General features: G+C 41.0%; 1 protein-coding gene across 2 annotated transcripts in view; it reads left to right on the top strand.

Moving 5' to 3' along the window:
* The window catches only part of dnah9 (dynein axonemal heavy chain 9), a 325024-nt gene that overhangs the window by 11918 nt on the left and 297437 nt on the right, over window positions 1-15669 (top strand). For both annotated transcript variants that reach the window (XM_033044073.1, XM_033044072.1), the window contains exons 3-9: window positions 1278-1436; window positions 2704-2834; window positions 3965-4176; window positions 5582-5815; window positions 8196-8363; window positions 9938-10054; window positions 11397-11544. In XM_033044073.1, the coding sequence (XP_032899964.1) occupies window positions 1278-1436; window positions 2704-2834; window positions 3965-4176; window positions 5582-5815; window positions 8196-8363; window positions 9938-10054; window positions 11397-11544 (1169 nt within the window). The remainder of the gene's footprint in view (window positions 1-1277; window positions 1437-2703; window positions 2835-3964; window positions 4177-5581; window positions 5816-8195; window positions 8364-9937; window positions 10055-11396; window positions 11545-15669) is intronic.

The raw sequence follows: 15669 nt of genomic DNA, 5'->3' as shown, positions 1-15669 counted from the left end.
TCCTGATACCATTTATTTATTTATTTATTTTTAAAATTACTATTGCACCTCATGCTTGTAATAGGTCCATAAACGTAGACCACGTCTTTTGGAATTGGTTTGCTTTTCCTGCTAAGAGGAATCTCATCTCTTCCAGATGTAATGTTTCAAACATATTTGATGTCCACATTTTTATTGTTGGTGTGGGCGCATTTTTCCAGAATTTAAGTATGAGCTTTTTTCCCATTATTAGCCCGTAATTGAGTAAATTCTTCTGATACACGTTTAATTCAGGGATACCTTCCGATATCCCAAAAATGATCCATTCTGGTTTTGGTACCAGTTTTATTTTAGTTAATTTTGAAAAAATATCAAATATTCCATGCCAGAATTTTTGGATTTTTGTACAAAAAACAAAAGAATGCGCTATGGTAGCTTCTTGACACAGACATTTATCACAGATTGGTGAAACATTAGGAAAGATTTTATTTAATTTGGTTTTTGAATAATATAGTCTATGTAATGTTTTGAATTGGATAAGCGTAATTCCCCTCCGCCATTCAATCATGGCTGATCTATCTCTCTCTCCCAACGCCATTCTCCTGCATTCTCCCCATAACCACTGACACCCGTACTAATCAAGAATCTATCTATCTCTGCCTTAATAATATCCGCTGACTTGGCATCCACAGCCTTCTGTGGCACATTCCACAGATTCATCACCCTCTGACTAAAGACATTTCTCCGCATTTCGGGTTGGGACCCTTCATCCGACTGCAGAAATATCCTGTCCGAAACGTTGCCTATCCATGTTCCCCAGAGATGTTGCCCGAGTCGCTGAGTTAGTCCAGCACCGTGGGTTCTAGGAAAGATTTACAACTCTGATCGGAGCCACTGAGGGTATGGAGTGTACACTCTATGGCACCATTTGCAAGGTTCAGGACAATCCAAGGGATGTGATGGCCACAATTAGAATGTGTATGTATCACTTCTGCTTCTGAAGTGATGATGGGAATAATTCATGTATTTATGGCCACCTTTAGCTAGGCACAGTATGACTTTGTGGATGGAACATGGGTGGGGAAGCAGACACATTTTCAAGATGCCCTAAAAATTACATGTTTGTTCCAGGCACGGATGATGGAGCATGGTGCTTGGAAGCCTGTACAAAAATTCCAATGGGAATGGAATATTTCCTGGGGATCTCAACCACAATATGACAGAATTTGCAACACTTAAAAAAACCCAGTGTTTGGGACAATGGATGTATTTAATGCATTTCTCTGATCTCCTTGCAGTGGTAGCAGCCTAGATAAAGGGGTGGCACACGCAGTGGAGTCTGTTATCATTGACTGGAGCCACCAGATCAATGATGTGCTGAAGAGAGACTCTTCTGAACCTTTGCTGGCTGGCTACAATCCCAACCCAAATGTGGAACAGGAGTTCTGGAAAAACAGGTACCGTTCCTTCAAAACTACCTGGATTTGGACAGACATTTGTTTAGTTTAGTTTAATTTAGAGATACAGCGCGGAAACAGACCCTTCGGCCCACCGAGTCCTCACTGACCAGCGATCCCCGCACATTAAGGCAGGGGGATCTAGGACTACAGGTGCATGGTTCCTTGAAGGTGGAGTCGCAGGTAGATAAGGTGGTCAAAAAGGCTTTTGGCATTTTGGCCTTCATCGGTCAGAGTATGGAGCATGGAAGTTGGGAGGTCATGCTGCAGTTGTATAAGACGTTGGTGAGACCGCATTTAGAATATTGTGTTCAGTTCTGGGCACCATGTTATGGGAAAGATATTGCCAAGCTTGAAAGGGTTCAGAAAAGATTTATGAGGATGTTGCCGGGACTAGAGGGTGTGAGCTATAGATTGATTGATTATACCTTTAATAATCCTTTACAGGAAATTACAGTGCCACGACAGCTTCAAGACAGACATAACACCACACATTTCCTCAAATGGCTTCCATACTTAACAAGTTAAAATACAAGTTAAAATACAAGTTAAAATACAATTAATTTAAAAAAAGTGCAGTTATTTATGCGCATTATATAACCTTATAGCAGCTGGTAAACAGGACTTCCTATGTCTCTCAGTTTTGCACATTGGTGCAATCAGCCTCTGACTGAAGATGCTGCTCTTGATCACCTTCAGGGCATGGAGTGGGTGAGTGGGGTTGGTCATTATTGAACCCAGTTTGTTCAGAGAGAGGTTGAGTAGGCAGGGTCTCTATTCCATGGAGCGCAGGAGGATGAGGGGGGGATCTTATAGAGGTCTACAAAATCATGAGAGGAATAGATCGGTAGAACATGTTGAAAATCCAGTGGTGACCAGAAAAAGGTACGACTCTTTGGGCGACTACTCATGATCATCCTGCGACATGTATGGTCGTGAGTAGTCGCTCAAAGAGTCGTACCTTTTTCTGGTCGCTGCTGGATTTTCAACATGTTGAACATTTTTGGTGACCTGCTGCGACTATGACAGGTGCCGGCAAGCCGCCGAAAAAAATCGCATAAGTGGGACAGGCCGTTCAGGCACATTGCTACTGCTGTTGAAACCCCTTGCATTGAATTGGAGAGCAGTGAAGTTGTGTTTCTTTAAGACTATTTAACCTCTCGCATTGCCTTCAATGTACTGTCATTCAGATGCATTGTTGATGTATTAGTCAATGTGTTGACGTATTTACTAATTACAATTCTTTGACGATTTCAACCTGCCTTAGGTGCAGTAACTTGAAATGCATTTACGATCAGCTGAGGTCAAGAAAAGTGAGGAAGATGGTGGAGTTACTGGAGGTGATGGGGAGCAGCTACTTCCCAGTGTTTAAAACCATGTTCAGTGATGTTGTTGCAGGTAGGAGCTCAAATTCGTAAGATGAATCGGGAAATCAAAATCTTTCCAATTAAGTCAGCGCTCTGTGAATTGTTCTTTAATTTCCAATATTGTACAGCCATTATTTTATGCAGTCAGTTTCACTTTTCTGGTCACATTAATGGAGACAAGATATGCATCATATGATGGGTGGATATTACTTTGTAGAACCATTTCAGTGAGTTTAATACAGAATGATGGAAAGGCTCAATATCTGGAGAAAGAAATGTAGTTCATGTTTCAATTTAATGACTCCTCATCTGCTCAACTCTCACACAGAAGTATTAACTCTTTTTTTCCCCTCTCTCCACAATTACTGTTGAGTGTTTCAAGTGTTTATTTATTACTAATCATGGTATTTTTTTGTTTTTTGTTTAAGGGCATTGATATTACTTAATGGACCTGGGTTCTGGTCAAAAGTATTAACATAGCTACAAATAGCAATGTGTAGGAAGGAACTGAAGATGCACCATAGATAGACACAAAATGCTGGAGTAACTCAGTGGGACAGGCAGCATCCCCGGAGAGAAGGAATGGGTGACGTTTCGGGTCGAGACGCTTCTTCAGCCTCTGAAGAAGTCTGAAGTAGGACCTCAACCCAAACGTCACCCATTCCTTCTCTCCAGAGAAGCTATAAGTAGCAAGTTTGATTGGATGTACCATTGATATGTGCATTGCTCTTTCTCTTCCCTTCCTCTGGATATTCCACCAATACAATGTCTAGGGGATGTACAAATGATTTATCAGTAGATAGAGCGCAATGTAAGACTGTACAGTTGCAGCATTATCTATATTAAAATGATGTCCCAATACTTTAATGGAGTTATATTGCTATTTTCACCTGCATACTTTTCTCTTGTTTATCTACATACAAAGTAAGTGTTGGAATTTGCCAGGTGTGTGCATATATAAGCAAATAATAAATCTCCACATCAGTTGGAAGGGTGAATTCACTGCAGGTCATGAGTTGATTTCCCAAATACTGGAATACTGGTCAGCTGGATAAGACTGAACAGTTCAAAAGAAATTGCTACATTTTCACTGCAATACATCCGCGTCTGCATGAGAGGTTTAACATCATCTAATTTGTGTTTATCACTGTCTCCTGCCAGCTCTGACTGAAGCAAGGGATGTTACTTTGCATTTGAAGCCACTCCAGTGCCATTTTGAGGATATTGAGAATGCGGACTTCAATGAGCTGAAGCCAATGCTGAGCTGCTTCATGCACCTGGTGTGCCTGGTCTGGGCCAGATCTAAGTACTACAACACCCCGGCTCGTATCATTGTCCTGTTGCAGGAGACCTGCAACCTTCTTATTCAGCAGGTACCGTCAACAGCAGTGGTTACAGACACTGTAACAACAGCAAAACGCCAATAAAATATTACGTGACTATTTGGAAATCTAGATGGTTTGGTATCTGACTCAAGTGGGGTGACTGATTGGACACCCAGTTCCCAAGCTCCCTGTCCATTCACTGGAACCCACATTCTTAGTTTAGTTTAGAGATACAGCGCGGAAACAGGCCCTTCGGCCCACCGAGTCCTCGCCGACCAGCGATCGCCCCACACACTAGTTCTATCATAAATACCAGGGAATTTATAAATTTTTCACGAAGCCAATTTAACCTACGAACCTGTATGTCATTGGCGTGTGGGAGGAAAACCAGAGCCCCCGAGAAAACCCATGCAGTCACAGGGAGAACGTACAAACTCGGTTCAGACAGCACCCGTAGTCAGGATTGAACCCGGGTCTCTGGTGCTGAAGGGCATCAACTCTACCGCTGCACCGCCGTACATTCTCTTTCTCCCTTTTCACTCAGTGGAGTCCGCAGTGCCCAAGTTCCCTCTTTGCTTATGTAGTCCCTGTTCCCGTCTGCCTTTCCACTTGCTGGGTCTCCAGTGTTCGCTCTCACTTTCCCCTCACTGTGGCCCTGATCCCTACAATGTATTTAACATATTTGGGCCCTGACCCCATGCTACCTTTCAACTCCATGCAACTCCAGTTGACATGTTCCTTTTCAACATAGCTGATGAATTGGAAAATGTATTTTAATACTGCGTTGCATAGATAATAAAAGAGTGAATTAAGAGTATTGAGTTGATCTGGAATATCTGCCATTCTGACAGATTATGCCCTGTTCGATCCGGGAAGATTTAACAGGAACCCGAGGAGCAACTTTTTCACAGAGTGGGGTAGGTTTATGGGTTGAGCTGCCAGAGAAAGTAGTTGAGGCAGGAACTGTAATAGATTTGTACAAGGTGTAAAGGGATATGAGCTAAATGTCATCATATGGGACAAGCGGAAATGGGGCGTCTTGGTCAAGTTAGACTGAAGTGCCTGTTCCCGTGTGGTATGATTCTATGACAAAAGATATTGAATAATTTACAATTACTTTCCTCTTCCATGTTATTATGTTGTTCTTCAAGTCAGGCCAGTATGCCCTCGAGCCATGGTCCCATGCAGCATCCTATCCATGCTACAACAGCAGCTCAGTATAGTCTGATTGTAGCACTCCCTTTAATTGTGTCCTTCCCTTTTGTTGAAGAAGGTGATTCAGCCTTCATTGAACTCAGCTGGGATGAGTAATTGAGCTCACTGAAGAACGAGCATTGTGCATGCTTGGACTGTTTCCACATTCATCCAATGTGAAAGTCTGCATCAGGCAACATTGTGCTTGAGAACGCCTCCTGCTTCTTCATTGCATCTTTGCTGTCCCCACATGTTGCAGGCACGTGTTTATGTCAACCCGGAGGACATCCTGAAGGGTGAGGTGGACGAAAACTTGAGCAAGGTGCGGGAAGCCGTCGGCATACTCTGTTTTTTCAAGCAAATTTTTGAAGAAAAGCGTGAAAATTTGAGGAGCTATTACAAGGAGGATGAGACAGTGCGAGAGTGGGACTTTAATTCGTTGCTCATCTTTGCCCGAATGAACTGTCACCTCAAGAGACTTGAGCAGATTGAGGTAAGATGATCACTTTCGGTAATAACATATAATGAATCTCGTATCCTTAGTTTTCTTTTCAGGAACCATCTTTGCAAAATACGTTAATGATATTGAGTTTCTTGTAATTATTTTTAAATCAAACTTGTCGGAGCATATGAGTTAATGGCATTAGTTAACGATGCAGATAGCTTGTGCAGAAAACCACTGTTATTTTCTCCCCTCATTTATCTTATTAATGCATTGAAGACTTTTATTTTTCTAGTAAGCTTTAAGAGTCTGTGGTTAAAGTTGTGCTGTGTGGATGCTGAAACGGCAGTGAAGCTACTAACATGTATTTCACAATGTTCACGGTGCAAGCAAATGAATGACAATGATGTAGAACTGTTTAATGTAGTCAATGATTGGAGGTAATGAAATACTTGGAAGATAAAGTACAGGAAGCTGAGGGTCATTGGCGTCAGCCCATTCTTTCTGCAGAGCTAAGTAGGTTTGTTATTTATTTGTTATCGCGAGAGCTCTGGTAAATGTTCCTATAATTCTTGAAAGTAATTAAGTTAAAATCCAGAAGATTAATGTTTATTATATGGATGATTCCAACTCCTAGATGGCACCTGCAGCATCAACACTGTTTTCCATTGAGTGCTTGACCATTTGTGATGAAGCCATCTTTGAGGTCACTTTTTATTAGGAAATGCTACTGAAGTTCTGTTGTGTTCTTTTGTAGTGGCATTATGAAGAGATATAACTCTACAATTATTGGTGGGATCCATTTACTCCTTCGGTTGAATAATAGAGTTGCACTTGAGCTTGTGTCGTGAGACACATTTATAATTATGGGGTAGACTACAAAGGATGTGCTTCTCATATAAACAGGAATTAACATTGTCTTCTGAAAATAAAAATAAAAATGACATTTGCTGCTCCTAATCTTTAAAAAAAAAGATTGATTGCCTGGGCTTGGGTAAAGTTATAGGCTGAAGAAAAGTGAAACTGTTGGTGAGGGTAAATGCATTTTAATTTTTCTGCTGGATCCAGTCCACTTGTTTTGCTTATTCCCCATTGTTGTACTAACTTACCCGATGCAGTCTTCCCATCCACCCTCCTCACGACTGCTGGGTTCCTGATCTCATGCACCAAGCCCCAATGATCTACAATCTCTCCTCTCTCCAATGAATCCTCCTATCTCAGCCCAACTCTTCTGCTGCCTATTCTGAGATCTAAGATGAGAAACCATTCTTTTGCACATAGAATTGTTGTGAATAGGAGCACAGTTCTTAATAAGCTGATAATAGCAGGTCCAACGGTAAGATCTAAAATCTAATTGGTGAAAAACTTAAACTTAAGTACACGGTTTTGAAGAAAGAGTAAGTAAGTAAAGAGCAAAAATACAAAACAGTTCCAAAGATCTGCGTAAGCATGACGGGATAAATGTACTCTCTGTACCCTTGTTAGTCTATAATTCCATGAATGTCCTTGGGCAATGATATAAAGTCCAGGAGCCTGCAGTTGCACTTCATTTATTAAAAAAGCAGCTTTAGCAACTTTATCCTTAATAATTGGATATATCAAGGAATTATCAAGTTCTGGAATCCTTCAGATAACTTGGGAACTTGTTCTCACGGGCAATATCTTTTCAGAACAGAAGTACAAGCTTACTTTCATCTTGTATCAGTAAAGTCGATGTTAATTTATTTTGATCTGTAAACCTGAACAGAAACACTTGCTTGAAGCAACGTGTTTGGATTCCCTTGCTCCAAATGTGCGGCGTTGCACTTAATTCATCCAGGGGGTGTGCCCCGCCCAAGTCTTCGTCACTCGAGATTGGGGTTGGAAACTGCGACCTTCACTTGGTCCACCCTGTTGCGACTAATGCAATCAACCCGATGTGCACAAACAAATAGATGTTGTGTTTTGGTGTCTACAACCTTAGGCTGTGCACACCATACGCAAGAAGAAGAAGACTCAAGATTAATTTCTGATGTCTTAGACCTCTGTCCCCCCTGTTTTCTTTATATTTCATATCTTCTGTGAAATCACAAATGTTTTATCTCTCATTTCTTTTAGCCTTCTGATGCAGCATGGATCATGGACCCTTCATTCAGGTTACCAGGGACATTGTACCTGCAATGAACAGATCAAAATTATATGGGACAAAGGTGACAGGGTAGCTTATTCAGGAAGAGCCTTATCTTTGTTAAAAGCTCACAGTTTTAATAAACTAAACACAAACGTGTTCACTGCTCTCTTAATTGGCAAGGTTTTTTCTCTTTATATATGTGCATTGGAGACATTTACCAAGGTGATGATTATAAATCAGCTCTAATATTGAGCCTTCACAACTAACTGCAAAACTGAAGTGGCAATTTCAACTGCCTTTGTCCTTTGCTTTTTTTTAAAGGATTTCTTGGTGACAGCGCAAGATATATTTAAACTAGAAAAAGTTGAGTTTGGAGGGATTCGGGGTAAGTCCTTAAGCCAGCAGGTGGCGCAGATGTATGATGAATTCCTGGAGCTGTACAAAGTGTTCACAGACCATACCTACGACTGTTTGGATCCTGCTAACCAGGTAGGAACTTGTCTACTGTTATGTGATACGACCAGATGAGAAACAAATCTATTTTGCCCGACTTTTCGTAAATTAGGAAAGTGAAGATGGTATGATGAATTCTAATGCTGATTTGGTTTATTTTAAACAGGAAGATCAGGACTGCAAGTTATCCTTATAGAAATATGTAGCCAAAATTATAAAATAATCTTTTTATAAAATATACATCTAAAATTCAACTCCAGTCAGCGGGGCTAAATGCACCTAATATTTATGAGAATACCTTGTATTCTGCGTCTGAAATTCTCTCTGGTAGAGAACGCATGGACCCGAGTGTACAGTTTACATTTAGCTAAGGTTGATTTAGCAATCTTTGAGTAGGAAAATACCATGAAATGTTCTAACGAGTGGAAACATAACTGAGGCACAGCCACTAACGAACTCAAGAGTTGTGCTTTGGCAGCTGCCAATCTACAAACAATACAGTGGACAACTAGTCATTGTGGAGAGGGTTTCTGTTCCTCTCCGTTGTACTAGACAATCAAATAAATGCTGGAATTTAAAGATAAAAACAGAAAATGCTGAAAAGTCCAGAGGGTCAGGCTGCATCCATGAGAAAAAGAAACTAATATAAGTCTTGACCAGAAAAATTAATTGTTTAAGAAGCCAGACAACTTTTAATAAACCGGTCGGTTTACTTGAGGGCCAGTCCCACTGCGGCGACCTAATTGGCGAGTTTAGAAGAGTTTTCCCTCGACTCATACTCGCAGCATGGTCGAAACAAGGTCCTAGGAGGTCTTTGTAACTCTCCTTCATGCTCGAGAGTAGTCCCCGCGTACTCGAGACCTCAGTTAGGTCGCGGCGTATTTTTCAACATGCTGAAAAATGCCCGCGAGTAAAAAAAGGTCGCCGTGGAAAAATTCGATTATTTTTTAACACGTAGGTTTAGTCGAGGTAGGTCGTAGTAGTAACTTTCTGTGCATATGAGTTAAAAAGATAAGCCATTGAGATCATCGCTGCACATCAGTAGTCACTCATTTCAAAATTAATCAGTTTATATTTATTTTAAAAGATCTACTCCCAATTGTCATTATTCCTATTCACCGACTAAATTAGAGTCGGCCGAAGGGCCTGTTTCCATGCCCTATGACTCTATGACTGTGTTCTCAGTAACACAGATTCAGTTAAATCAACTATTCTCCAATAATAGCTTTAGGCAGTGAACTGTTGCAATCTGGGGCAGATTTCGCTTGATGCATGCATGCACAAAATTGGACACTGGTTTTAGTTTAGATGGCAATGATTGTATAAATATCACTACCTTTAGAGTCATACTTGGTTTTATTCATCAAGGGATGTGGGGTTTGCAGGCTAAACCAGCATTTAATTGCCCATTCCTAATTAACCTTCATAAACCGCCTATGATCTGCGTTCTTGGTTCAAATCGTTAAAGGATTTGTATTCCCTGTTTCTTCTCATCGTGTTGGCCAGTGAACTAAATCTCTATTACCATACTATACAGCAGGAAATACTTACAATATTTGGCTGGAAGATTCTGACAATTTGATTTTTTAAATTATTTTCTTTATTCGTAGGAATTTGAAGCAGATTTTCTAAACTACAAGATGAAAATTGAGGACATTGATCGACGGTTGGCCACCATTTTCGGTCAGGCTTTTGACGATGCCTATAGTTTGGAGCATGCATTCAAGGTCTGTTGGGCATGTGATCGATATGGACCATTGGCTGATGTGATACCTTAAAGTCCTAGGCAGTAGAACGAGGTTATGGGGAGAAGGCAGGAGAATGGAGTTTGGAGGGAGAGATAGATCAGCTGTGATTCAATGGCAGGGTAGACTTATGGGCCAAATGGCCTAATTCTACTCCTATTTCTTATGATCTAAAGACAAAGTTTAGTTAAAGATTAGACTGCTTGATGTCTTGCTGTTGCCCAGTATGCAGACTGGAGCAAGCAAATGTATATCCCAATGAATCTTCTTGAACAGCATAAGCTCTGAATGCTTGAATAGATTCTGGAGAGTCTCTGGAGTGAAGGACTGGCTGAAAGAACCTCCTTGAGGGCGTTTTGCCATCCTGACTGCTGGAGACTTGAGACAGTGCACCTTATTTTGGAAGTAATATCATCTAAGAAATTAATACGGTGGTTGTTCCTGCCTGGCAATAGCCTGCTCACCAGCATTAATGTTGAGTCTTCAGTGCAAAACATGGCACTGTTAGCAAAACACCAATTGCTGGAGTAACTCAGTGGGTCAAGCGTGATCTGTGGAAGGGTTGGATAGGTGAAGTACAGACCTTGTTCAGACCAAAGAGTCCTGCATCTGCAGTTCCTTGTAACTCCACGGTAATGTTAGAGTCTTTACACATATCTAGCAAAGCGATGCGCCTTACTTTTGACTTGGGTTGCAGACAAAGTAGAACATGACTTGTTCTCCTAATTCAGGTCATGAATAATTCTAGATAATCTTAAATCTGTAGAATCCTTCCTGATGCTGAAACCTTTGAGTTCCACTTGAAATTGGGCTGATCACAGATGACAAGTTATGGCCAAGAATTCTTTCAATCTCATTAGAATGCACCCAGATGTAAGTTGGCTGTGAGACAAGGAAAGGGATAGGTTGAAAGATAATAACATAATTATATCATGTCACTCAATTTTTTTGGTGCCTAAATTTTGGTGCTTTTCTCTGCCACAAATGAAGACAATTTGAGATCTAAAGAGTGTATTCAGCTTAGACTCTCTCATCGGAGTCTGGGTAACACATATAAAAATAGCACACAGTAAACCAGCTGCGTAGGAAGGAACTGCAGATGTTGGTTTAAACCAAACATTGCCTATTTCCTTTGCTCCATAGATGCTGCCGCACCCGCTGAGTTTCTCCAGCATTTTTGTCTGGCCAATAAACGTATTCATTCATCAATTCATTCATTGATTTATTGATACATGCTATTCAATGTAAAGAATTGTCGAGACAGAATCAATTTGATTACGAAGTATTTTCCTGCATTCTAAGTTGTGTCCTCGTTTCTCTTCAGTTGCTGGATATGTTTGGCAGCCTCCTCGATCGGCCCCTCATAGCAGCCAGCGCATGTGACAAATATCCTCACCTCATTGTGATGTTCACCAAGGACTTGGATGATGTTAAACACATTTATAACAGGCACATGCAGAAAGCAGAATTAGGTATTAATTCCATTTAAATAAATTCTGGCTGTAAACATTGATATCTTGGTGGGTGTACGAGCAAAATGGAAAGTCCATGCAGAGTTGGTGTCAATTTTCATTGTTGTACAACTGATTATTTTGTTGATGATTATTATTTCAGTTTGTGTACTGCGACGACAGATAAAGCATTAGCGTTCGGGGACGATTGTATAGAAGGTCAAACAAGGATACTGTTAGGGATCTAATCTTTTAGCCCTATTGGGCATTCGTTCACATTTATTGTCACATGCACCAATTAAGGTACAGTGATATTTGAGTTACCATACAGGTAAAGGGAACACAATACACAATAGAATTTAACACGGACATCCACCACAGTGGAATCCAAAGATCCTATAGCTCGCTATAGGATCCTTGGTGGAATCAGCATTCTTCACTGTGATGGAAGGCAACAAAGTTCAGTCATCTTCCTCCTCTGAAATTTAGCTCGGGACTAATCCTAGACTAATCCTCAGGGCCTAGAGGGGGGACTGTTGTAGGGGTTGCAGGGTAACAAATAGTGCGGACTAGAATTAGTGAATAGGGATGTGGTGGCAGGCAACTGCAGACAAAACTTCACAGGAATGTCAATGATTATGTGTGCTTAACAGAAATGTAGATCTCAGCAGGAAACTTGTGGATAATCATCTCATTCTGTTTGTGACCTAATTAAGTCTTTATGAGTTCTATTCTGTAATTAAGACTTTGTTGTAAGGTTAATCAAGTTTTGGAGTAATCTTGTCATCTGAGAATATAAAATGTACCAGAGTCACAGCTGCCCCCTGGTGTACACGTAATAAATCGCCCATCATTTCGAACACCAACTCTGCATTTTGCTTGTACAGTGGGTGAGAGAGAAATTATAGTTCAAGTGAAGAACTTTAGTTGCTGTTAACTGTTTTCTCTATCCAATGCTCATGATTATGTTCATTCGGTCTGATTCATTTTTACATTCAAATTATTTACCCCATTACATTGCTGGATCTTTTTCTGTGTTATGTTTTATTTCCTAGCCGGTTTTGTTTCCTGTTTACGTTTCCTCTCCCAAGGTAAGTATCATTAGCTGTATGTTAATAGAACATAGACATAGAACATAGAGCAACACAGTACAAGAACCAGCTCTTCAGCACACAATGTCTGTGTCGATCATGATGCCAAGACCATCACTTATCTACCTGCACATAACTTATGTCCCTTCATTCCCTGCGTATCCATATGCCTAATCAATAGTCTTTTAAATGCCCCGAATGTAACTCGGGAAATCAATCTATTTGGTGAGTACTTTAAAGTTCAAGAGCTTTTGTCTAAAATACACTAATCCTAAAGTACTAGGATTAGTCTTGAGCAAAATTTGAGTAAACCCACAATGTCCTAATAATCTCTGAAATATTGGGAATGCAAGTCTCTGCTTGTAAGTAGAAATCACCAGTTGCAAGAATTCCACCTGTTTGGTGTGATGTCATCTAAATGTTGTTGTGTTATTGGCATCAAAGCTATGATTATATTTATCCAAATGTGTTGTGATCAGTCAACATAGAATTGGAGACCTGTGTTGTTGGCTTTCCTATTTTAATGCTTAGATTTCAACTCATCTGTGCCTTGCAGTAACGTTCTTGCACAACAGCAGCAAAGAAAACATTTTGCTTTTATTAAAAATGCTAACCATTATTGCAGCTGTCACAGACACCAGACGTCCTTCCCAAATTCCACTGATTTCCTTGCTGGGAATGTTTCGCGAGGATCCCTGTAGCTAAGGATACAGAAGGATACCGCAACTAGGTATTTTTAGGTATTTATTCCACTGATCAGGTTGATTCAAGTATACTCCGCCATTCAATCATGGATGATCTATCTATCCCTCCTAACCCCGTTCCCCTGACGTCTCCCCATAACCACTGTCACCTGTACCAATCAAAATATATCTACTGACTTGGCCTCCACAGCCTTCTGTGGTGAAGAATTCCACAGATTCACCACCCTAAAGAAATTACTCCTCATCTCCTTCCTAAAAGTACGTCCTTTAATTCTGAAGCTATGACCTCTAGACCTCGACTATCCCACTAGTGGAAACATCCTCACCACATCCGCTCTAACCAAGCCTCTCAGTATTCTATATGTTTCAATGAGGTCCCCCCCTCATTCTTCTAAACTCCAGCGAGTACAGGCCCAGTGCCGACAATCGCTCATCATAGGTTAGCCTACTCATTCCTGGGATCATTCTTGGGAACCTCCTCTGGACCCTCTCCAGAACTAGCACACCCTTCCGCAGATATGGTGCCCAAAATTGCTCACAATATTCCAAATGCGACCTTATCAGTTCCTTGTAGAGCTTCAACATCACATCCCTGTTTTTGTATACAAGCCCTCTCAAAATAAATGCTAGCATTGAGTTTGCTTTATTTACTACCGATTCGACTTGCAGATTAACTATTTGGGAATCCTGCACCTGCACCAGAATCCTGTTCTCAATGCACGCACACCCCCACCATGGTCCATTTATGCCTTTTAGATTTAGTTTTGTTTTAGTTTAGAGATACAGCACGGAAAGAGGCCCTTCGACCCACCAAGTCTGCACCGACCAGTGATCCCTGCACATTAACACTATCCAACACACAATAGGGACAATTTACATTTATAGCAAGGCAATTAACCTACAAACCTGTACGTGTGTGGGAGGAAACTGAAGATCTTGGGGAAAACCCACGGGGAGAACCTACAAACTCCGTACAGAGGGCGCCCGTAGTCGGGATCGAACCCAGGTCTCGAGCGCTGTAAGGCAGCAACTCTACCGCTGCGCCACCGTGCTGCTCTGACGCCAGAGTTTTGGTGTCCTTGAGTTAACTATTATAACTTATTTCTATTTATGGTAACCTTTGACACAAAGCTAACCTGTATCCTGTATGTCCAATTATAATGTCCAATAACAATATTATATGCCTTTGGGAAAATATGCAACATTATTTGTCATTTCTGATCCTTCTATTGCTGGTAAATTATTTTTATTTTTATAGTTTTTATAGTTTTTATAGATATGTGAAAAGAAAGAGATTAGTTAAAACAAATGTAGGTCCCTTGCAGTCAGAAACAGGTGAGTTGATCATGGGGAACAAGGGTATGGCGGACCAATTGAATAACTACTTTGGTTCCGTCTTCACTAAGGAAGACATAAATAATCTGCCGGAAATAGCAGGGGACCGCGGGTCAAAGGAGTTGGAGGAATTGAGTGAAATCCAGATTAGTCTGGAAGTGGTGTTGGGTAAATTGAATGGATTAAAGGCTGATAAATCCCCAGGGCCAGATAGCCTGCATCCCAGAGTACTTAAGGAAGTAGCTCCAGAAATAGTGGATGCATTAGTAATAATCTTTCAGAACTCTTTAGATTCTGGAGTAGTTCCTGAGGATTGGCGGGTAGCAAACGTAACCCCACTTTTTAAGAAGGGAGGGAGAGAGAAAACGGGGAATTACAGGCCAGTTAGTCTAACATCGGTAGTGGGGAAACTGCTAGAGTCAGTTATTAAAGATGGGATAGCAGCACATTTGGAAAGTGGTGAAATCATTGGACAAAGTCAGCATAGATTTGCGAAAGGTAAATCATGTCTGATGAATCTTATAGAATTTTTCGAGGATGTAACTAGTAGCGTGGATAGGGGAGAACCAGTGGATGTGGTGTATCTGGACTTCCAGAAGGCTTTCGACAAGGTCCCACATAAGAGATTAGTATACAAACTTAAAGCACACGGCATTGGGGGTTCAGTATTGATGTGGATAGAGAACTGGCTGGCAAACAGGATGCAAAGAGTAGGAGTAAACGGGTCCTTTTCACAATGGCGGGCAGTGACTAGTGGGGTACCGCAAGGCTCAGTGCTGGGACCCCAGCTATTTACAATATATATTAATGATCTGGATGAGGGAATTGAAGGCAATATCTCCAAGTTTGCGGATGACACTAAGCTGGGGGGCAGTGTTAGCTGTGAGGAGGATGCTAGGAGACTGCAAGGTGACTTGGATAGGCTGGGTGAGTGGGCAGATGTTTGGCAGATGCAGTATAATGTGGATAAATGTGAGGTTATCCATTTTGGTGGCAAAAACAAGAAAGCAGACTAT

The sequence above is a fragment of the Amblyraja radiata genome, chromosome 26 (assembly GCF_010909765.2).
Source record: "Amblyraja radiata isolate CabotCenter1 chromosome 26, sAmbRad1.1.pri, whole genome shotgun sequence".
Lineage (NCBI taxonomy): Eukaryota > Metazoa > Chordata > Chondrichthyes > Rajiformes > Rajidae > Amblyraja > Amblyraja radiata.
Note: the sequence above shows the minus strand (reverse complement) of the source record. Positions and strands in the feature narration are given on the sequence as shown.